Source organism: Eulemur rufifrons, chromosome 24 (assembly GCF_041146395.1).
Source record: "Eulemur rufifrons isolate Redbay chromosome 24, OSU_ERuf_1, whole genome shotgun sequence".
Lineage (NCBI taxonomy): Eukaryota > Metazoa > Chordata > Mammalia > Primates > Lemuridae > Eulemur > Eulemur rufifrons.
The window spans coordinates 3052087-3076170 of record NC_091006.1 but is presented as its reverse complement, the minus strand read 5'-3'; the positions used below and the strand labels follow the sequence as shown (position 1 = coordinate 3076170).

Here is a 24084-nt window from a genome sequence, read left to right as displayed (position 1 = left end):
GCACTTAAATGTTTGTATAGCACCACTAGTAGCTGGAGGGTTAGCTTTACATTCCATCATAAAGCAGAAAAATATCTGAAATGTGTTATTTCATGGCAAGCAAACTGTGAAAGTATTAGACAATCTCTCCCTGTAGTCTCCTGTGCTTTACAAAAATACCTTCCTGGATTGTAAACAACTTTGGCAAATTTATCATATTTCCAGATTTTTTTATTTCTGAAAAGTAACATTCAGGCTGGGCATGGTGGCTTTTGCCTGTAATCCTAGCACTTTGGGAAGCTGAGGCAGGAGGATTGCTTGAGCTCAGGAGTTCAAGACCAGCCTAAGCAGAACGAGACCCTGTCTCTACTAAAAATAGAAAAATTAGCCAGGCATCATGGCGGGGCGGGTAGTCCCAGCTACTGGGGAGGCTGAGGCAGGAGGATCACTTGAGCCCAGGAGTTTAAGGTTGTGGTGAGCTATGATGACACCATTGCACTCTACCCAGGGCGACAGAGCGAGACTGTCTCAAAAAAATTTAAAAAGTTTCAATTGACTGATTATTGTCATCATTATAGGTCATGTTTTTCTGTCTCTTTGCAGGCCTGATTATCTTTGAGTACAAGACACTGTTGTAAATTTTACCTTGTTGAGTACTGGATAGTTTTGTATTCTTATAAATCTTCTTGACCGTTGTTCTGGGATGCAGTTTCTTGGAGAGATTTTGATCTTTCGAGTCTTGCGTTTATGATTTATTGGGTTCTAGAGCAATGGCCAACTGGGGTTAATTATTCCCCACTACTAAGGCCAGACCTTTCTGAGTGCCGTACCCAATGTCCTGTGAATGATAAGTGTTTCCTGTCTGTCCTGTGGGAGCAACCATTGTCCCCAGCCATGTGTAAGCACCTGGCACTGTTCCTGTAACCCTTTTGGATGGTTCTTCCTCCAATTTTGGATAATTTCTTCACAAGCGAGTGCTGAAGAGTATCTTGCTGAACGCTCAGGGGGACCTTCTGCAGACCTCTGGGGTTCTCTCTGTGAAGATCACACCTGTCTGGTCCTCTGTCCTGCTAGTTCTGTCTTGGTGTCCCCGGGCTCTCAGCTCCGTCTCCGCAACTCGGGGAGTCCACTTGTCTCCACTGCGGTTCCCACTCCCTCTGCTGTGACCTGGAAATCCCTCCAGGCCGTGAGCTGGGGCAATTCTAATTCCATTGTTTTATTTTTCTTTTTTCAGGCAGCAGGGTAAATCTGTTACTCTCTCGTCCCTATATTTTTGAATAATTTTCAAGTGTTTTAAAAATGTCCTTTTAAATCTTTTGTATCTTTTTATATCTCCTTTTTTTCCCCATTCTGATCTTTTATTTTAATAAGAAAACTACTTCAGTATAGGCTTTGGCGTTTGGCTGCCTGGATTTGAGATCTGGTTCCACCTCCTCTAGGCTAGGAAATCTTTGCAAGGTATCAAATGTCTCTGGAAAGTGGGATGACACGAATATCTGGTCACACAGTTGATGTGAGACTCGATGAGCTTATCTGATGGCACGTGGCGGACTATGGGCGTGTGGTCAGTAGATACTCAGTAAACACTATAGAGCAGAGAAGGTGAACCTTGATCAGTTCACATATCCTGTTCAGCCTTCAACTTGAGTGTTCACGTCCCACTGTCTCAACGGCATGTTTTTCTGTAGATCTGCTCTGGCTGCGGCCATTCTGGCAACGACATTAACTGGGCGGACCGTTGCCATTCCTCAGCCTCGCCAGCGATCGCGGTCTGAGAGTGACACGACCTGCGTTGAAAAGGACAGCTTCATCGAGCCCTATGCCACCTCCTCGGAGCTGAGACTTCGGTAGGGACCGTATTGCTGGTCGTGCTTCTCTCGGGTGGCAGCCTGGTCTCTACACGCGTGTGCACGTGCGTATAGTTATGACTAGAGTCTTAGTCGCCAGGTTTTCGTCACCAGCGTCAGAGGGACACCGTCCAGGGACATTATTGCTCTTGGGTGAGAATTTCCTCCGGAGTGCATCTTGTTAAATTACGACTTATAAAAGCATTGGTCATTTTCCTGGCAGCACAGAGCCAAGGACTTAAGCGTTGCTCTCAGCCCTTAGTCGGATTCTCTGCCACAGCCTGAACAGTGACAGTTGTCTGTCCCTCATCCCTCCTCACGTGTCTCTCTGAACATTCATACTAATTTTACCTTCTTTGGCACCTGTATAACCTTTCCTTTCTTGCTTGACCTGGGTTTGAGCTGACACAGGACTAGGGGCTTGGGAAACGTCCATCCTCAGGAAGAGAGAGTTGAGGGGAGCTTAGGGCCCCGCAGGAATCAACTGGGAACAGCTGGAGGGTTGGGGGATGGTCACTGGGGCTGGGATGAGCTTTCCAGACTGAGAAGAGGGAGCACGACAGATGCAAGCAATGGAAGGAAGATGTTTGTACCTAGGACTCGAGTTAGCTGGAGGGTGGTGCGAGATGGGGCTGGAGGAGTGGGCAGGGCCAAGCTGGGCTGCCCATGGCATCCTGTTCCCAGGGTTGTGTCTCCCTTAGGAGTGGCGAAAAGACACTGACGGCTTTAAGGACTTGTGGGGTCGGGGTGGGGACCCATCAAATTTGCCTTTCTAATTGTCATGTGTATTCAATTTTGTTTTTGTTATTTTGATATACCAAATATTCTGTATTTTTGTTGTAGTAAAGTCTATCAATTTTTTCCTTTACGGTTTCTGTCATTGTCAAATTTAGAAAGACCTTCCTACAAAAGCATTATGTGAATACTTAACTTAATTCCTTCTAGGATGCGCTTTTATTTTTGGTTTTTACATTTAAATATTGCCTCCATTTTGAGATGTTATAGTGTGGCCTGTTTCTCTTCTGGTAAGAATTATACTTTGGCCTAAAGATGAGGAAGTGATTCTAAAATTCACTGGAAAGTATAAGTTCCTAAGACTGTCTGAGGAAATATGGAAGGAGGAATGCTAGCCCAGGGGTGGGCTGGAGTAGCCCCATCATATTTTAAAACGTAGAAGTCAATAGAGGAATTATGACTCGAACATAAATCATAGAAGAATATTCAGTCTCAGTAAGAACTGCAAATTTAAATGGTGGGAATTAAATTGTTTTGGCAAGATTTAGAAAATTATTACCAATGCAGTTGCAGGTTGGAGAAATGATTTGTGAAATGGTTTTGTGCAGTATGCACATGGACACAAAATGTTCATACCGTCTGACTTAATTAATACAACGTATCGTGGTACGTTTTATAGGATTAATCCTAAATATAGAAGAGGTTTTCTGCATGTAGATGTTCATTACAAGATCTACTTGATTCCTACCTATTTCTTTCTTCCTTCCTTTCTCTTCTTCCTCTTCCTCCTCCCCCTTTCTTTTTTTTGAGATGAGGTCCCATTCAGTCACTCAGGCTAGAGTGCAGTGGCATCATCATAGCTCACTGCAGTCTCAAACTCCCGGGCTCAAGCAATCCCTCCTGCCTCAGCCTCCCAAAGTGTTTGGATTATAGGTGTGAACCACCATGCCCAGCCTAATAAGTTTTTATAATCAACATTTTAAAAGGTAGGAATCACAGGGCACAGTGGCTCATGCTTGTAATCCTAACACTTTGGGAGGCTGAGGCAGGAGGATCACTTGAGGCCAGGAGTTTGAGACCTGGCCAACACAGTGAGACCTTGTCTCTATAAAAAATTTAAAAATTAGCCAGATGCAGTGGTGTGCACCTGTAATACCAGCTACTCGGGAGGGTAAGACAAGAGGATTGCTTGGGCCCAGGAATTTGAGGCTGCAGTGAGCTATGATAATGCCAGTGCACTCTAGTGTGGGTGACAGAGTGGGATCTTGTTTCAAAAAAAAAAGATTACTAACAACAAGACAAGTTGTATATATATGCAGTATTAACTACAAAAACAGAAAAAAAAACTAGAAAGAAATTCTGAGTGCCCAAAGAGACGAGATAGTAGATGATTTAGTCTTTTAGCTTCTACGTGTTTTGTAACGTATTACGCATTTATGGTGGGGGGCTTGGAGGCAGTGCATTTAATACATGTGTGTGCCTCAATGCCAAGTGTTAAATGCTTTTTGTTTTACTCTTTAATGTTCTAATGCAGACTAAATGGGCAGAGTGAAGTGGGAAGAAGAACTTCTCTGCCATCCTTTGAAACACTGGGCTATGGGGAAGAAGAGGACGTTGAATCTCAGCTGTCATCCAGCTGCGAGCATTTGGGGGATGTCAGTGCCCAGAAAGAAGAGGGAGGTCGCAGTGATGACGTGTATGCCGTGCCACACAGAAATCAGGTGTTTTTCCTATTTCAAAGTGTCTTCTTGACATTCACCTTGATGTTAACTTTCAGTGAATTGTGTAGAGTGCATTTGTAAGGATCTCTTTTCTCTGTTCTGCATGTGATAGCTTTTGCTTTGGGGCTTAAGCATTTCCATTGTGTCCAGCCTCATTTCTATCCGGTTAGCCTAAAATTTAAACCTCTTTCCTTTATCTTGCAAAGGCAAGACCTTCAAAGACAAAGATAAACATCTTCCCATTCTTGATGTAGATTTCCATCTGAAGCTTTATAACTCTGCTCTTTTCTTTGACCCTGAACGCTAATTTTCCTATCACTTTTCCAGCACCAGTCCACACACTGCACCCTTTCTTCAAACTCGTGCCTGACGGGGAAGATCAGCATGTGTCTCTACAGCAGCTGCCGTTCTGTGCTTACCATGTGTGCGTTTACCTTAGTGGCCTCCACTAGCTCTGCCAGAGGTTCATTTTGTCCCATCACACGCCAGGGCACCGAGGCACAGAGGGGTTCAGGAAGCTGCATTCCTCCACTGCCAGCTGCTCTACTGATCTTGATTTTGTTTCAAGCTTTGAAACATACATTTATTTTTTGATTATGAGATTTCATCTTTCATGAAATTTTTATCAGTGTATTTTAAATTAGGATCGAGAGTATAACTGCAACCTGATAGCAATAATACAAGTGATTTTCCATGCAAATTTACGAAAGTATCATTTATTAAAAACAAAAATATAAAAGGGGTTCGGTTTTCCTTTTAATATCTAAAGTTTTCATTTTTTAAAATTTTTTTATTTTTTGAGACAAGGTCTCACTCTGTTGCCCAGGCTAGAGTGCCGGTGGCATCATCATGGCTCACTGCAACGTCAAACTCCCGGCTCAAGCGATCCTCCTGCCTCAGCACAGCTCAAAGTTTTAATTTTAAAAGACCAATTATCAACATCTTACTATAGATATTTCAAGAGAGAAGAAAAGGTGTAACACTACCTAATAAAGATTATTACAGGCCAGGCACGGTGGCTCACGCCTTTAATCCTCATACTTTGGGAGGCCGAGGTGGGAGGATTGCTTGAGGTTAGGAGTTCAAGATCAGTCTGAACAACACAGTGAGAACCCATCTCTACAAAAAAGAAAAATGAGCTGAGCGTGGTGCCACATGATTGGGTACTTCAGAGTCCACTGTGGTTTCAAATATTCTCTATTAGCAAATAAATTCACTTGTGTGATAGATTTACATGTTGTATAGGTGAAAACCTAAAGCGTGACAATAGAACATGATATTTATAACCAGTAGTTAAAATTGAATACATCTTCCTATTCATTACATAGGTGCCATGTGGAACAAGCTTTCACCCCATCAGCTCACTTTGTTTTCAGAGAAATAGGTACATGACTGATACGTTAACAGGAACATTTCTGCAGGTTACCAGAAACTATTTCAAAGGGTTTGAAAAGGATGCTAACAATTAATAGGATCTTACATTAGAGGAGTATGACATATTAGGTCCTAAGGCCAGCTGATCTGTAGGAAAGGTCCCAATCCCTGAAGTCGCACATACAGTGCAGTACGTGGTACTGAGCGCTCTTTCCAAGCACTGCGTCGCTAAGTTCTGAAACAACCATCCAACTTCACTCCACAATGAGGGAAGTCATTCATCTTCTTTTTGGTAGTGTTAGCTCTATTTTATTTTGAGAAGTACATGGGTGCTATCAACTTTGGGCAGATGGAAAGGAAACCATTTAACCTGGTTTTATTATATTTAACTATATTGCCTTATATGGTCTATTGTGTAGACTATTTAATTCTTAGGGAGAGACTGAGAAGGGAAAAATGAAACCAGAGGACTCTGAAATACGGCAGTTATTCCACAGCTGTGTTTCTGTGTGCTAAAAGTTAGCTGTAGGGTAAAAATGTAGATTAGAGCACAAATGCACGATAACCTGGAATCTTGGGCAAGTTTTTCTTTAATATACGTGGTTTCATTAGATATTAGTAATAAACTTATTTAAAAGAATTAAGGATCTCAGAGAAAAATTAATGTCAATTTTGAAGGCTTTAACATCATTTGTGGCTATTTAGGCCTCCTGAATTGTTTAAAAGGACTAATCATGTTTAGATTTAAAATACAGCAATGCAAATTAAAATTTCAAAGGTGTAATAGATCTCTTTAGTTCTTATTTTATAAAAAGGATAAAACTACATAAAATAACAAATATTAGGGGAACTGCAACATCATCAGAGATTACATTTTTTATATAGACAAGTAATATACTTTTACCTACATATATTTAATTAATATAACTACAACACATTATATAGTGATTTTTCTGCTGATAAAGACCATAAGACTAATTGTCACAAAAACATTTTTTCTGCAAAAAATTAAAGGGATTATATATTAAGAAAATAGAAAAGATTAATCACTAGCAGATATCCACTGTTGGGAACTGAGTTTTTCCCCAACACCTATCCCACTACCAGCAATGGATATGGTGACAACTGGTGACATAAAAATAAACATTTTGTATTACTTTGAAATAGTGCCAGATGATTTCAGTATTATGAAAAGTGAACATTTATTCTTGACGACTTCACAGGGACATTCCCCAGGAAATTCTATTATGTTCTCTACATTAATCTGGGCAGGAACAAATAATTAAAAATGACTTCATGATATAGTTTCCAAGAAAAGTTATTTTTACATATTTTGTTTGTTGTGGGTTTTTTTTTTTTTTTTTTTTGAGACAGAGTTTCACTCTGTTGCCCGGGCTAGAGTGCCGTGGCGTCAGCCTAGCTAACAGCAACCTCAAACTCCTGGGCTTAAGTGATCCTCCTGCCTCAGCCTCCCGAGTAGCTGGGACTACAGGCATGCGCCACCATGCCCGACTAATTTTTTCTAAATAATAATGTTTTAGTTGGCCCGATAATTTCTTCCTATTTTTAGTAGAGACAGGGTCTCGCTCTTGCTCATGCTGGTCTCGAACTCCTGACCTCGAGCGATCCACCCGTCTCGGCCTCCCAGAGTGCTGGGATCACAGGCGTGAGCTACCGCGCCTGGCCGATTTTTACATATTTTGAAATCCTATAAAAACCAGGTACATTGGAAGCAGCTATTTATAGGTTGAAAACAAAGTCATTGGTGAATGATAATCAGTTTTAATGGAGTTCATGCAACTATCTTAGTTGGAAAGCTATTGTCCCTAGTCACAAAATTTATGCTCTGACACATTACATATTAAATCACTTCTTAATATAAATTATTTTATATGTGGTGCTGACAGAGCTCTCGAGAAATGCTATACAAACAGAAGTTTATAGAAATTTTTAAATGCTAATCTTAAAATACCATACAAAAATGTGTAAACAAAAGGATGCTTTAGAGCTGCAGGGTATTATAAGATCAATAACTTGGATTAGGACTAATCCAAAATGGTTAGCATAATCTTATAAATTCAAAGCTGAGTTCTCAGTTAGCATCAGAAGGTGCTAGATGCACTACCACACTTCACAGAACCCCCTGAATGACCGCAGAGGTGCTGCGTACCTTCTCGGGGACTTCGGCTGACCTTATGACAGCAAGAGCTCACCGTGCTTACAGGCGGCCGTATGCAAAAGACTTTACAGTAAGTCTCACCTAGGAGCTGCTCTAGCGTGAAAACGTTTCTACTCTTTACGCTGTCAGAAAGGAAAACTACTTTAAAAGAAATTATAAGCAATATAAATTCTGAAAGTAAAGCACTATAAACGTTAGGTGTGATATTTTTGGTACAAAGTACTTTTTAAATCCTAGCTAATTTTTGCAAAATATGTCTGGAATTTTTTTTTTTTTTTTTTTTTTTTTTTAAGAGGGTCTCCCTCTGTCACCCAGGCAGGAGTGCAGTGACATTATCGTAGCTCACTGCAACCTGAAGCTCCTGGGCTCAAGCAATCTTCCTGCCTCAGCCTCCTATGTAGCTAGGACTAGAGGTGCATGCCACCGCATCGGGCTGATTTTTAAATTTATTTGTAGAGAGAAGCTCTTGCTATGTTGCCCAGGCTGGTCTTGAACTCCTGGCCTCAAGTGATCCTCCCACCTGGGCTTCCCAAAATGCTGAGATTATAGATGTGAGCCGCAACACTTGGCCTGGAATTTCTCATTTGAAAATAAAAACATATACATAATGTATAAATGGTTTTGCAAATGAATTTATTAGAATCTACATTTCCTTAAATACTGTATATACTTTGAGTTTACTGCAGTACCAGATATCCTACACACATACCTCTACATTCTATATTATACAGATAATGCTCACATAACCTTGCCAAAACACACTAATGCAGTCTGGCAAGATTTAGTGTTTAACTTTCAGTATTATTTTTTGTAAGTATTCAGATTCAATAGTATTTTCCAGAAGAGCTAAATGGCCAATTTCAGAAAAAGGATGCTTGCTCTCTTTCCTTGATCCATAATATTAGAATCTGTACCAATATATTTAGACATTTCCATATGTTTTCCAGCATTTAAAATTCAGCAAAACCAGGTTTTGATACTTTTACAGCCTTCCCTCTAAAATAGAAGTTTTGTCTAATATTAAAACATTTAAGTCAGTTCATAGGGCAGTAATTTTTTCCACTAGAGGTCTCACTCTACATTCTGAAAAGCGTTGCAAAATCATATTTAAGGCTGTCAGCTTTCAGAGAGCCATTAGGTGCAAAGTCTGCTTTAAAAAGAAACTTGTAACATACTGTGACAGCTGGATGGGTTTCTTACTGAATTGCGTAATATGATTCAATTTTTTCCCTCCCTAAAACGTTTTAGGGTATGCTACAGCTGCTGAAAGGATTTCTGTTTTTCTTGGTTCTTTGTCTGTTGGGTCTGAGACTGATGATGTCTTTACCAGTAACGGTAGTTGAATTGTGAGCCAAGTGACTGCCACCAATTTTTTTACCACTCGGATGCATTAGTTCTGGATCCTCAGCTATGTGTTGAGTTTTTGAAGACAATTTTTGGCCAAATATTTAAAAACTTCCTGCACATTTAGATCTTCTTTCGCTGATACTCTGTAGAATCTTAACTTCGACCTCTTTGCCAGGGCCTCAGCTTCCTCGTTCTTTATACAAGAATCATCTACGAGATGGCTCTTGTTTTGCACCAATACAGTGGGTGTATCTCCCCCTTCAGCTCCCACTTTCCCTCTCCAACGGGAGATCGCTTCAAAAGACCCCCTGTCTGTGGTGGAAACTCGGGCACACAAGCCTGGGCTCCTCGGTAGTTGGCCTTTGTGACCGAGTCGAATTTCTCCCGACCTGCGCTGTCCCATAACATCAGTCTGACGTCTTCGTTGTTAACTTGGATTTGTTGCTCCAAAAAATCGACTCCGGTAGTTTTCTTGTAGTCTTTCGTAAAAATGCCTTTGCAGTATCGCCGAAGCATGCTTGATTTTCCCACCGCTCCGTTCTCTACGACCCCGTCTTGATGGCCACTTCCGTATCTTCTTGCAGCCTCTCTCTGGTTATGGGACCCGCGCTAACTCCGGGCACTTGGATCTCCATCCCCGTCTCGAGTTGTCCCCGCCTGCCCCGACCCGCCGCCCCTCCGAGGGCAGCTCCCCGACGGGCCGCCCGGCTCGTGCCCTCTTTCGCTCTTAAGAATCGTGATTTTTAACGACCTTTACTGGAGGTCAGGGCTCGGGCCGAGCGGGGCGGTGGCGGTGGCGGTGGCGGTGGCGGCGGTGGTGGTGGCGGGGCGCAGGGGACTCGACCCCCCTCGCGGACCCGCCGCGCTCCTGTCCTGATTTCTAAACGGTGCTCCCAGGGTTTGGAAACCGCATCGTGCCACTTCTTTAACGGCCAGAGGTAGTGCCGTAATCGCTTTTTCCTTTCTCGTTTTTCCACCATTAAAACGTGCTACTCATCGTGTCTACGGACAGACTTGCAGCGCGCAGGTACAGCTATGTTGGCTATGTTTATGTTGATTATCTTCTATGTGGGAAAACACATTTTAAATGGTCTTAGGGGCCGGGGATGGTGGTGCACGCCAGTGGTCCCGGCTACTTGGAGGCCGAGGCAGGAGGATGACTTGAGCCTGGGAGTTGGAGGTTGCAGTGGGCTGTGATGGTGCCACCGCGGAGCAAGACCCTGTCTGGAAAAGTAAATTTACGGAGCTTATTTTGAGGAATCGTTATGTGAGTATTTCATGAACTGGCCGTCACTTTCTTAGCATACAAGACTTTCACATGCAGAATGAGGTTTCTCTGTGGCGAGGACGCCTGGAGCAGGCAGGCGCTGCCCAGAGCCCGAAGGCGGTGCTGGGCAGGGCCCTGGCCCTTGAGGGCTGGGGTGCGGCCCCCTGCTCCCCGCCGGGCTTGCGGGCTGCTGCTCGCGGACTGACCTCCCCGTGGAGTTGCGCCCCTCCACCGGCCTAGCCTGGAGTGTGCTACCGCGCTCCTGTAGGAGAAAGAGGTCATAGTGGCCTAGACCGTCTCCTTTGTTGCTTGAAGGACAGATATTTTATTTATTTATTTATTTTAGGCAAGTCTGCCTCTAGGACCCACGTACAATATGAAAATTTGTTTTATTTTAAAATTTGAAAAGTAGAAAATAATACAGTACATTTGTGTTTCCATTCTCCAGAATGAACAAATACTGACCTTTTTTTCCTTTAGATTTCTTTTTAAATAGAGGAAACAGGCTGGTCCGATGGTAGTGGGTTATCAGAACTTACTAACATTAGTGTCCCTAAAGTTGGTATATAACCCCCCACTGCTAAATTTGACTGGCCAAAAAAAAAAAAAAAATAGAAAATGGAACAGAAAACAAACTGTAACTGATTAGATTATTGTAACTCATAAACCAGCCTTATATAGACAATGTTATGATCCTACTAAATTTGTTTTCAGCCTATATAAGCAAGACCATAACTCTTAACTTTGGAGCACTGACCCCGTTCCTTTGGAGTCTGTGTTATCTGAATGGTCATTCTCAGCTTTTCACTTGAATAAACTCTTTTAAACTGGGGGTGGGGGTGAAGAATTGTTAGAGTTGAAATCTTCTGTCTCCCAACCCCACTCCCTCCCTGGGAAGCTGTCTTCTCTCGGGTGTGGAGTGCATTCTAGAAGTCTGTGTTTTTATTCTTTTACTATAAATACGTGTGAGTAAACACCTGTAGTACTGTATTTTTAAATTCTATCAATTTAAACCTTACTGATTATTCCTCCTCTTTGCTGTTTCACTCAGCATTGCAGTTCTGAGACCCTTCCATGTTGATTTATCCTCTTGCCTGTCGATGTACACTCAGAGGTGGTTTCCTTGCACATGTCTGATGCGTGTACCTGTATGTGGTGGATGACACTAGGCGCTGCCAAATTGTCCTAAAAGCAGTTGTTCTGTTTCACCTTCCCACCAGCAGCGTAGTGTGCTAGCTTGTGTGTTTCTGTACATCCCAGTCAATAGTAAAGCCCTTCCCTATGTAACCCGGCAACTAGAGTTTGAGCTTTAGTAACCGACAGCCATTGAAAGGTTGCATCGTAACGTGCCCATTGTCCTGGCCAAGAGCAGATGTCATGAATGAAAGGTCCCTTAAGCTGGAAAGGGATTTCGGTTTACTAGTTTTTGGTTTTGTCTCTCTTTTTTTGGATGGGGAAGCAAGGGGAAAGCTAGGCAGTTCACATGAGCCATCTCATTTGCTTCACAGCCCTGGGGATGTTTCAAATGACTTGCCCAAGGTCACCCAGCCCACTTTGCCCAAGGTCCCTGCCTTACCTGAGAGAGGCAGGATTCAGACCAGGTGACCAATCTCCCCTGTTTAGAATTAAAATTTGTTTATAGTCTTTGTGCCTTTCAAGAATGTTCTTAAACATAAGGCTTTTTTTTTTTGAAACTTACCAAATATTCCTAAATGTATAATATGATTGAAATATATGTCTTTTAAAAAGTGGGTGTGTGGCGCATAAAAAACTGCTTATTTAGTCACTGAGTGATACCTGCTCTGAAGATGATAGCGCCTGTCGGGGTACATTTTAACTTAAAAAAAAAGTAAAACTGCCTTCCCTATATTTATTACAGACATTCTGTAATCTGAGGTACATAATTTATAATTTTATCCTTTTTGTGAGGTCATTCCTGCTACCTTTGAAGCAGTGTCGGAGCTACTAAGGAAATAGACCGGCCCAGATCAGGCAGGTTGGCTACAGGTCTATACCTCACGCCTCTGTGTTTCCGAGAGCAGCCGGCGCCAGAGCTGCCGGTGCCGTGGTGGGCTGGCCTGCGGCTTCCTCCCCTTCCATCAGCACCCAGCAAGTTTTGTTTTAGTTCCCAAAGGCAATTTTCACAATCAGAAGGACTGGGCAGTTAAAAAAATTCTAAATAAATTAAGCCTTTTAGGGTATGTTTATAGAATAGTATCGCAAATTCTTTCTGATGTTTTTTAAAAACTTATTTATGATATTAAATATGCACAAAAGCACATAAATCACAAGTATATAGCTCAATAAATTTTCATAAAGTAGCCACCAGCCAGATTAAAAAAAGAGAACATTACTTGTTCCCCAGAAGTCCCCCTTCTTCTCAGTTACCGCTTCCTACGGAGTTGACCATTGTCCTGACTCCAAGATTAGATCTTTAAAAATAACCTTAGATTAATTTTGCCTTTTCTGAAAATTATGTGAGTTTAATCAGATGCCATGTATTCTTTGGAGGGTTTGATAATCTTCATTTATTGGGAGTAGCAAGGGTTGGTTTGTTCTTATTGCTGTATAATATTCCATTGTACAACTGTGCTTATTGACTCATTTTACTGATGATGGGTATTTGGTTGTTTCCAGTTTGGGGCTCTTAGGAATGATACCGCTATGAACATTCGCGGATGTGTGCTTTGGTGTGCGTATGTGGGAATGATACGTGTACCATGGCAGGGACGTGTGTGATCAGCTTCCGTGCTAGTAGAGACTGCCAAACGGTTTTCCGCACAGGGTATCTTCGGGATGCTGTTTGGGTCTTATCAGTTTCACTTTCCGTGATAATGAGAAGCTCAAGGTATCTTTGACACGGTGGACAAGGCAGTTTGTTCCTGGAAGACAAAGAGCAAGAGGTCGTTTCTTTTTTCTTCCTTGAAATGATGAGGGAATTGGGAGAGCCGTCTGCGGCCCCTGAGCCGGGTCACGTTGGAACCATGTACGTACGCTGGACCTAGTGGCCCCAGCAGCCTTAGCTCTTGGCTCTGAAATGCCCCTTCTCATGGGCCTCTTGCTGGTCCCTGCCACCACCCCCCTTGCCAGGCTTGAGGACAGCCCTTTCATTGCCTGCAGCACAAAGCTAAGCCAAGCTGATCACAAAAATAAGATTTCTTTTTTTTTTTTTTAAATCACAAGTCATCAAGCAACAAGAGCAAGGTTTTACTGAAGAAGCAGGGTAGCAGGAGGGAAGCCAACCCAGAGAGCACAGTCGCAGTTCACCATACAGGACATGCTTCACTGCTCTTCCTGTTGGACAGCCTCTGTCCCCACCTCCCAGACCCCTGCTGGTGGGAATGTCACCACCTCATCAGAGGTGGTCCCATTCTTGGCCCATGGGTCTGTCTAAGGGACAGCTCTATGGCCCTGCCACCATGTGTGATGCCTACATAGGAGGTGCTCACAGACAGTAGAGGGGAGGGCGCCATCCCATTAGGAAACAACAGACACGTGGCCTCACATCGTCAGTGACATCCCACACAGGTGTGGGGACGAGCGTTCTCCCAGGGCAGGTCGGCAGTAAGTTAGCAACACAGTGTCGGCACCAAGTGGGACGGGACTGAGTGCTGTGCAGTGCGGGCCGGAGGCCGCCCCTTTCCCTGGGCCGGTCCCTGGCAGGAACAAGGAAGCGCGGCGGCCAGGGCAGCCTGGCTGGGAGGAGACGCACTCCGTGGCCCAAGCTAACTTGGGTGGCGTCGCTTTTGCCACCTGGGCTTTTCCTGAGGCCTGGAAGTGTCATCCTGCCCTTCTGTGTCTCACTAAGGATCCGGAGGGAGGTAGGAAAATAGGATGATTGAAACTGTTGTTAGGAGGGTATTTTATACAGGTTACATTTGTCACGGTTGCTCCTTTGTCTTTTGTAACAAAAAGGTGCCGTTGTCCCGTGGGGCGGACAGTGAAGACGATGAAAGTCCTTCTGATCAGGACGGGTTTCCAGGCTCACCTCTTGCACCGTGGCATACCCAACAGAAAGGTAAAACAAAACACCCATAACTTTTATGAAACGTGACAGCGTTTTGTGGCAACGAATGTTGTTTACCTTTTAGGAAAATATAAGCCATTGGACCTCCACACTGTGGCTCCGTGATTTTAACTAGGAATATACTTGGAATATACTTGAAATTCACTTTTACTGAAGCAAGTTGACTGCCTGGCTGTTAGATGTCTTTAAAGTACAAGGCGCTCATTTCTGAGCGCCTTTTGTTTGCTCTCAGCCAGGAGAGGACGCAGGAGGAGACTGGCTGTGAAGCCCTCGTCGTTCCTTTCCCTCCACTCCCCCGAGTGACGAGGGAGGTCGCGTGTATGTTTCACCACGCCGTCCCCGTCCCCAGAGCAGGGCCTGGCCCACAGGGGCTGTCGGGAAAGGCTTGTCTGGTGAGTGAACGCAGGGACACTTATATGTCTTGTCTGGCCCAATGAGAGAATTTAGTGCATTACAGCAACGGGAGGGAGCAGTTTTCAGTTTCCTGTGAGGGGCTCATGTCTGAGAAGTGAGAAGAACCAGGTATGCAGTGGGCAGCCAATAACTGCTTCATTGGGACCCTCCGAGTTGCCTGCGCTCAGGGAAACTTCTATTTAAATCATTTCACAAGGAAAACAGAATACCGGCCTAGTAAACCCTGGGCCAGAAAATACCTATTGGTCATTTGACATATTTTGAATATTAAAGTCATGTAAAAATTATATCTTTTTAAAATTATGGAAGTAATACTTTCTTGCTGTAAAAAAATAAAATAAAACTCAAATACAGGACTATATGTAAAGCTAAACACACATAACTGTGCTCCCATAGATGATTACTGGTTAACAATTAAGAGCATGTATGTATATAAACTACATGTTATTTCGTTACCTGCCTTTGTTCATCTCACGGTACAACCTGAACATCTTCCTGTGTCCGTACGCGTGGACCTCCCCTCCCGCCTCTAACATCCGTGTTGTGAGGCCTGATGTAGCACATGGCCATCAGGGCCTAATCAGGAGACAACCCACATGGTTCTTTGAACACGGAAAGTCTAATATAAAGGAGTGCCTGCTAAGGGGTAAAGAGAACTCTCCAGAATGCAAGGGTGGCAGACAGGGCTGTCGCAGGGCATCTGAGAAAGAAACCGGTGGCTCACGTCTGTAATCCAGCACTGGGGGAGGCAGAGGCAGGAGGATCTCTTGAGGCCAGGAGTTTGAGATGAGCCTCCCCAAAAATAAAAAAAAAAACAAATCTGGAAGGGTCTCGCCCAGAGCTCAGGTCCTGACCCTGCTGGAGAGCGTAGCTGTGCCCTGCTGGCTGGCAGCGAAGTCGGCTAAGGTGCCGAGAGCCTGCCGCTGGGACAGGGTTCCAGGAGAAGCCACCCATGGCGAGGTGCTGCTCATTGCTGGCCACTGGAAAACAAAGAAAAGGAAAAAAAGGAAGGAAGGAAGGGGGTGGGTGTGGAATCGGGAGCAAAGCCCCTGCTCCTCCAGCATCTCTCCAGCGCCCCCTACCGACAAGGCCTGTCGTCGTGCCAACTGGCCGGGTGGAAATGTCGCAGGGCACCAGCAGGCAGTGAGCGTGGACTCGGGGCTGAGAGGCAGTGACCACCCGCACACTTGGGGACACAACCTTGGAGCACAGGCAGTGGTTGGGAGGGAGGGATCGCAGCTCATGTGCTTGGTTTGTGGTGGGCATTAAAAGCCCCTGGGCACTTGTGAAAAAGCCTCATACCCCAAGTTCCAATTCAGTGACTCTGGGTGAGGCCTGGAGGTCTGTCCTTTTAACAAGTACCCGGGGAGTCTCATATGAGTGACCTGACACTTCAGGATCCCTGGCTTTTGGTAGTCTGGTCCTGGACTCTGTCACTTCCAGGTTGTACAGGGCTTGGCTAAGTTACTCTGCCATTTCCAGGTGACACAAGGCTCAGCTAAGTTACTCCTCTTCTGCTCAGTCTGAGGTGTCTCTGTCACACATTGAGTTGCACACGTGAAGCACAACACATTCCATCGATGCTACTGACAGTTACTGTCTAAAGGCTAAAATGGCTGGGCACAGAAGCTCATGCCTGTAATCCCACGGCCGTCGGGGCCACGGCAGGAGGAGCACTTGAGGCCAAGAGTTTGAGACCAACCCGGGCAGCACAGTGAGACTCCATCTCGACAAAAAAAATAAGAGGTGGGCCTGGTGGCACGTGCCTGTCGTCCCAGTTACTCCAGAGGCTGACCCAGGAGGATCTCTTGAGCCCAGGAGTCTGAGACTGTAGTGAGCTATGATGGCACCACTGCACTCCAGCCTGGGTGACAGAGCAAGACCCTGTCTCCAAAAAAACATGTAAATTTTTTCTTGTTGTATCACTGTAAACATCTACTCATCAGAAATGTGTTCAGCACTTGCCACGTGGCAGAGACAACAGAGCCACAGGCCCGTCCCTTCACACTGCCGTTGTGGGAGGACGTGCAGCTTGCGGACAGTCGTCTGGGTGCTGAGGGGGCCATGGCGGGGGGGCACGGAGACCAGGGAGCAGCTGACACCCGCCAGTTAGAGAAGGTGGCAGGAAGAGGAGGTTTCGTGAGGCTGGACCCGGAGGGACGTGGCAGGATCTTACCAGGTGACAAACACACGCATGCGGTCAGGGTTGCCCCAGGACATTTGACCAAAAGCAGTTTGGTTAAAAACAGTTGATCAAGACAGATTTTTGTTCAAAAACAAGCCCTTCGGCCGGGCGCGGTGGCTCACGCCTGTAATCCTAGCACTCTGGGAGGCCGAGGCGGGTGGATCGCTCGAGGTCAGGAGTTCGAGACCAGCCTGAGCAAGAGTGAGACCCCGTCTCTACTAAAAATAGAAAGAAATTATATGGACAACTAAAATATATATATACAAAAAATTAGCCGGGCATGGTGGCGCATGTCTGTAGTCCCAGCTACTCGGGAGGCTGAGGCAGTAGGATCGCTTAAGCCCAGGAGTTTGAGGTTGCTGTGAGCTAGACTGACGCCACGGCACTCACTCTAGCCCGGGCAAGAGAGTGAGACTCTGTCTCAAAAAAAAAAAAAAAACAAGCCCTTCAGTGATCAGTTATTCAAGTTTTGATAATACTGGTAATTTCTGATGAGCACATGAACCAGGAAGCATATTTAGGATTTTGTATGCACCTTTAGCATTTCATTCTGTTTCCTGAATTCCACAGGGGTTTTTGCCTTGTTGTTTACACGTGTTTCTCATCTTTATTCAGCCAGTTGTTTCTGCTCTGCAAATTAATAGTAGAAAGTTATAAAAGCAACTCAGATGTCGAGCTTCCCTACAGCGAAGTGTGCAGGCAGACGGGGCCACACGGTCACCTTCGTAGGGCACCTGGATTACACACGTGTGCGAGACGAGGAACCAGGTGGGATTAGTCGTCTTCTGTGTCACTGAGCAGTTTGCGTCAAGGAACAGCCGTGTTTCTGAGCAAGTTGGATGCTACCTCTAGGAAGGGTCGGCAGAGAGGAGTCCAGGCCTGGCCCCTCTGGGCGGTGGCAGGCAGGCGTGTGGCTGCGGTGCTGGGGACGGGGTGTTGGAAAGGCGGGAGCAGCCTGCGCGGGAAGGGCTGAGAGTCGCGCCGGGAGTGGGGCCCCGGTTCCGCAGCCCCCGAGCCACCGTGGGGTTCAGCCATGGGCGCGGCAGGGAGAGGTGAGCGATTCGGAGCCAGGCTCTGCCTGGCCTGGGACTTGTTGGCCACGTGACCCTGCGGAGTTTGTCCCCGTCCCGGGCCTTGTTTGGCTGCTCTGTGGACGGTGAGTTTCTATGACTGTTCTCTTCTGTCATTGTCATTTCATTATCTGCTTTAAAAGTTTCTCTCTTTTTTTTTTTTATCAGATAAACACTCTGTACTGAATTTAAAGGTAAGATGATTTTTTAAACATGCTGATTTTCTCAATAAATAGAATTTCCGTCATAATTTTCAACAGATTTTGTAATTTATAAGGGAAAAAAAAAATCTTCCCTTAAGAGTGCTTTCCTATTGAATATTTTTTTAAATACTCCTAAAATATGAGAAAACTCCTATGTCCCATAGTTGAACGATGAAAGCAGTATAGTAAAGGGTTAGAAACCACTTACATAATTTATAGAATGAATAGACAATTTTAATAACTAATTTGCAAACATAGAAATAGTTCTAGCTTAAGTTTTACATTGTGCGAAGTCATAGGAATTAAAAAAATTAAACATTTCTCAGTAGGGTTAATTTATAACCCTATCTTCTTTTTCAGCAGAAATTAGAAACTTAATATCACACTAACGTGTAAGGAACAAAAGTTCAAAGCCCTCCCTTTCCTCTCAGTTTGGGACTGAGAAGCAGGATCTTATTAACGTTCTTTTCTCAGCATTTGAAACGTGCCTCCCTGCGGTTGACGAGGTCCTTTTTGGGCATCCCAGTGAGAAAAGGCCTGATTGGAGTTGGCTTTGTGCATTTGTGACCTCATCACTTGCTTTTGAACGTGAACTGACAACCTGTCACTCACGAGACCTGCGTGTAAAGACCCAGTCGCTGAACTCACAGGCAAAAAGGCAGGAAGGAAGCTCAGACAGGACTTCTCTTACCGCTCAGAGAACCCACCAGGAGGGGAAGACCGTCAAGCTTTAAGATTCAGTTATAAGAAACAGTGGACATTAAAGTTTCTAAAGTTAAAACAAACTAAGAACAAGAGCCAGGCCAGGTGCAGTGGCTCACACCTGGGAGGCCGAGGCAGGAGGATCACTTGAGGCCAGGAGTTCAAGACCAGGCTGAGCAAGAGCGAGACCCCATCTGCACAAAAAATAGAAAAATTAGCCAGGCATTGTGGTGTGCACCTGTAGTCCCAGCTACTCGGGGGCTGAGGCAGGAGGATTGCTTGAGCCCAGGAGTTTGAGGTTGCTGTGAGCTGTGATGACGCCACTGCACTCTAGCCTGGGCAGCAGAGGGAGACCCTGTCTCGGGGTGGGGGGGGGCGGTAGGAGAAAGAGCCAAAACGAAGGGGAAAAAACTGTGCTTATATTCCTGATGTGTAATGACCCAGCTGCTCGGGCCCACTCTGGGAAGTGCTGAGACTCTTTCCTCTGTTTTTTCTTCTCTAGGATGAAAAACCTCCATTGTGTGAAAAACCTCCACCCTCCCCAGGTATTTGCCTTTTGAATTTCATCATGGTCGAAAGCATACTGTTTTATAGAACGCCCAGAATAATCTCGTCTGAAAATAAGGATCACCTTTTCTTTTTCCTGTAAAGGCTGTTGCTTTTGTCTGGTTACTGGAATCGGGACGAGGTGTTAGTCGTCGAACTTTGACTTTTGCTCAAAAGAAAGGGTCTGAATAGGCGGTGGCAGATGTGGGTCCATGTGAGGGGGCGCAGATCTTGGGGTGAGGCTGGCCCGGGTGTGCTCAGATTCAGGTGGGCGGGTGTGTGCAAACCGGGCTCCCCCGGGGGACAAAGGCGGAGCGAGAGGCCCAGAGATGCCTTGTGCGCTGTGCCCTGCACGGCCTGCGGAGCTGCAGTGGCTTTCAGAATGGATCTGATAATTTGTGACTGTTGTGTCTCACATCACTAGTCTGAAAATCTTATTTTCATTCTGTTCTCCACGTCAGGTTGACTTTATTTTCGTCATTTTAATCTCGATGTTCCCAGTGCCGCATTCTGGGAGACTGCGGGGGCTCTCACTTCTAGCCCACAGGTTCATTCTTCGTTATATGTGTTTGGACTTATGTCACTATGAGATGTTGACTAGCATCGCTCTGAAAATCTTAACTGTTCTCATTCCAGTCCTGTCGTTTGTGCTGCGGCCCCCTTTTCCCTCTCATTTGACCTTGGTGCTTCCGTTGGCTCAGGTATTTGATGGATCTTGGCCATGTGCTCACCTTGGGCCTTGAGAGTCCCCTTGGCCCGTCTGGGGACGCTGTTCGCTGTTCGCTCAGGCTGCTTAGAGGGGGAAGCCAGTGGGGCCGCCAGGTCGTGCACACAGCCTGCCTCCGGTGACGGGTGGGGACGGGCAGGATGTGTGGCCAGCCAGGGGCCGTGGGTGCCCCCTTCCTCCTGGCTTTCTGTGGCCCCTGGCCTGGCCTGGCCTGCTTCTCTCACCTCGGCCTGTACGGACTGCCTGGTGAGTGGCACGCATTTCTGCTGTCACTGCTGGCCAGGGCAGGCTGACCTTTGCTACTCCCACTCTGGTGCTCTGACTGGGTGCCTCCTCAGTTCTCTGTAGGCCACTTTGTGTCCCTACCCCTACCAGAGCGAGGCGTACCCCTGGAGCCACTCCCGCTCTGGTAGCCGCCCTCCTCTGGCATATCTTAGGCTGTGGCCTCTGTCTTCAATCTCATCTCGACTGTTTCTCTCTGCAGTTCCTCTCAGTTCCCTTCCTGCTTTCCGTGTAGCTGTGGAGCTGCTCCTTTCTCAGCCTCTCCTTTTGTGTTCTAGGATGGGGTATGTGTGTGTCAGGGGCTGGGCCAGCCCGCAGCCCGCAGCCCCCTGCCCCCTGCCCCCGTCTGCAGTGCCAGAAGCTCTGCTCCTGCCTCCGCCGCAGCTGGGAGGCCCGCCCTGGCCGGGCCCGTTGGGTTCTCGGCTCCGTTGGCCTCCCTGAGTGTATCTCCCTGCAGAACACCACTCTGGTCTCCAGCAACCTTCCGTGCCGTTCCTTCTTACACTCCTCTGTGACCTCTTTCTCCTCTCCCTGGTCCCCTCAGACACTGCCCACGTGCTGGTGGCTGGTCAGTGTCGCCAGCAGAGGCTGCTTGTGGAGCTCTGGGCCCGTGTCCTAACCTGAGCCTGCCTCCTCTCTTCCTTAGTGCCCACACCTGCTCGTCACACTGTGCTCGGCTGAGTGTGTCCCTAACACAGACCCGGGCGGTCGTCCCGGATTGGCTTCACTCTCGCTGCCCGAGGGCTGCATCTGAGAGCAGAGCCTCTTCATCCGCACACCTCTGCCTGCGAGGCCTGCTGGCTCCTGGGCTCCGGGTCGCATGGCAATGTGCAAGGCCCCTCCGGCTCCCACCGCCCGCCGTAGCCGAGCCGGACCGCCCCATCCTTCCCGTACAAGCCGTTCCCTTTCCAGGGCTCAAAGAACACAGCACCAGGCCCAACGTGAAGTCATTGCTCACATGGTTTTTGGACTAAAGTCTCGTGATTTTTCTGTAAAATTATAAATATCGATTAACATTTTTAAACTTTTCCCTTGTGCCTTTTCAGATATAACTGGTAGAGCACGTCAAAGATGTATGGAACTAACCAAAGAAAAGTTTGAGGAATTAAAAGAGGAAAATTTACGCCTAAACAATACAAATCAAACCCTTACCCTTGAACTAAATGTCATGAGGCAAGCAATGAAAGAGCTCCGACTAAAACTAAAGAGAGTGGAAAAACAGAAGGAAAAGCTAAAAGAGGTTGAGAAAGCATCGTCGCAGGAAGGTGGGGACAAGTGCATGGTGCTTTTATTAAAGGGACAAGCAGGACTTCCTCATTTGATTATTTATTTGGAGGGTTAATGTTTTATGTTGGTGATACTTGATGTTTAAGTTGGTGATATTTTATTGTAATATTGAGTTTCTTTCATTAATATCCTTATGCTTGTTGAAATTTGATTTCATTTGCTGTATCATTATTGTGCTAAAGAAATTGCAATACTTCTTTTGGAACTTGATGCTTAGCATAGTATCTTACCTATATATTTCATATCAGTTTATATCTCCATGAGGGCATATAAAAGTACCTGTTTAGCTGTATACTTACCAATGATGAGAATTATATTTTCTTTGCTAATTTAATAGGTTAAGAAAGGGAAGAAACTATATTTTAGTTTGTATTTCTTTTATTATTGATGAGCTTGAATATTTTTTCATATTCTTGCAGATCATTTTCTTTCATAATGTTGCCCACTTTAAATTGAGACACTTATTGATTTGTAGGAACTCTTTACATTTTAAGGAGTTCAGTCCTTTGTCATGTGGGTGATATTTTCTTAGTTTGTTGATAATTTTGCTAAACCTGTAAGAGGTTTTTCTTCTAAGACTTATGCCCTTGGTGTCAAGTCTTTTTTAACTCTAAGGTTATGTAAATATTTACCAGTATTTTCTCTATACCTTTTTCTATTTATATAAAACAATATTATGGCCTTAAGTAAGATGGTGTTAGTTTTCTTCACATAGACCCTGCATAATTCTTGTCATAGGCACATTTATTTCTAGATACTTTGTTATTTGTGCTCTTATTTTGTGGGATCTATTTTGTATTATGTTTTCTAATAGAACATTGCCATTATATGGGCAGGTTATTAGTTCTAATACATTTTCCATTTATTCTATATGATTTTTCAAAGCACATATTTTTATATCATCCAAAACAATGACTATTCCTTTCCAAGTTAATAATTCTTATTTTACTTTATTTTACATGCAAAAGCTTCCAGTATAATGCTGACTATTCAATGTTAAAAACTTTGTAACTTTTATTCATTTTTATATATATATATATATATACATATATACATGTAGATCATTCACTGCTTCTATGAGTCTAAAAGGGGAAGAAAAGGCAGATGATTAGCAATTTTTATAAAATATTGGTAAATTTGCTATCATTTCTTATAGTATAAAATGGATTTGTTTCACTAGTTACCACACCTGAATTACTTTATCTACAAAAACAAGCTCAAGAATTGGTGGACGAAAATGATGGGTTGAAAAGGACTGTCCATCGTTTGAATGTAGAACTGAGTCGATATCAAACAAAATTCCGGCATTTGTCCAAGGAAGAGGTAATATTTCCAATCATGAAAAATTAGACTTTTGAGATATTTTAGCCTTTACTGTTGAATTGATTTCCAATCCTGAGAGGTTATTCGATATTATAATTTCATGTAAAAATTAGGTCCAAGGCTGGGTGCAGTGGCTCACGCCAGTAATCCTAGCACTCTGGGAGGCCAAGGCAGTAGGATCACGTGAGGTCAGGAGTTCGAGACCAGCCTGAGCAAGAACAAGATGCCCTCTCTACAAAAAACAGAAAAATTAGCCAGGCGTGGTGGCGCATGCCTGTAGTCCCAGCTACTCAGGAGGCCGAGACAGGAGGATTGCTTGAACCCAGGAGTTTGAGGTTGCAGTGAGCTATGGTGATGCCACTGCACATTAGCCTGAGCAACAGGGTGAAACCCTGTCTCAAAAAAAGAAAAAAGGAAAAGAAAAGTAGCCAGGTGTGGTGGCACGCCTGTAGTGGCACACCTGTAGTCCCAGCAACTTGGGAGGTTGAGGCAGGAGGATCATTTGGGTCCAGGAGTTTCAGGCTGCAGTGAACTATGATTGTGCCACAGTATTTCAGCTTGGGTGACAGAGTGAAACCCTGTCTCTTAAAAAATAAAAATAAATAAAGAAATGGAGCTAGCAGACACCAACCTATCCTGAGTTTGAGGGTTAAATGGAATTATTAAATGACTAAATTTCTGAGAGAAGAAGTAGTATTATATTAGTGTTGATTACCTGATTTTTATGATAGCACTGTGGTTAAGTAAATGAATGTTTTTGTTTTTAGGAAATACTCCCTGAAGTATTTAGAGGAAAAGAGGCATTACATCTGCAAATTATTCTCAAACACAATAGAAAAAAATTTTCTCATACATATACATAGACACAC

General features: G+C 44.8%; 1 protein-coding gene and 1 pseudogene across 1 annotated transcript in view; one reads left to right on the top strand and one right to left on the bottom strand.

The window, feature by feature from the left end:
- Positions 1-24084, top strand: part of CEP89 (centrosomal protein 89) — a 53571-nt gene that overhangs the window by 4521 nt on the left and 24966 nt on the right. Inside the window, exons 3-9 of the mRNA XM_069457217.1 lie at positions 1668-1826; positions 4096-4282; positions 14365-14467; positions 18314-18339; positions 19553-19595; positions 21652-21870; positions 23073-23215. Coding sequence (XP_069313318.1) covers positions 1668-1826; positions 4096-4282; positions 14365-14467; positions 18314-18339; positions 19553-19595; positions 21652-21870; positions 23073-23215 — 880 coding nt within the window. The remainder of the gene's footprint in view (positions 1-1667; positions 1827-4095; positions 4283-14364; positions 14468-18313; positions 18340-19552; positions 19596-21651; positions 21871-23072; positions 23216-24084) is intronic.
- Positions 9080-9817, bottom strand: LOC138374873 (ras-related protein Rab-23 pseudogene; annotated as a pseudogene).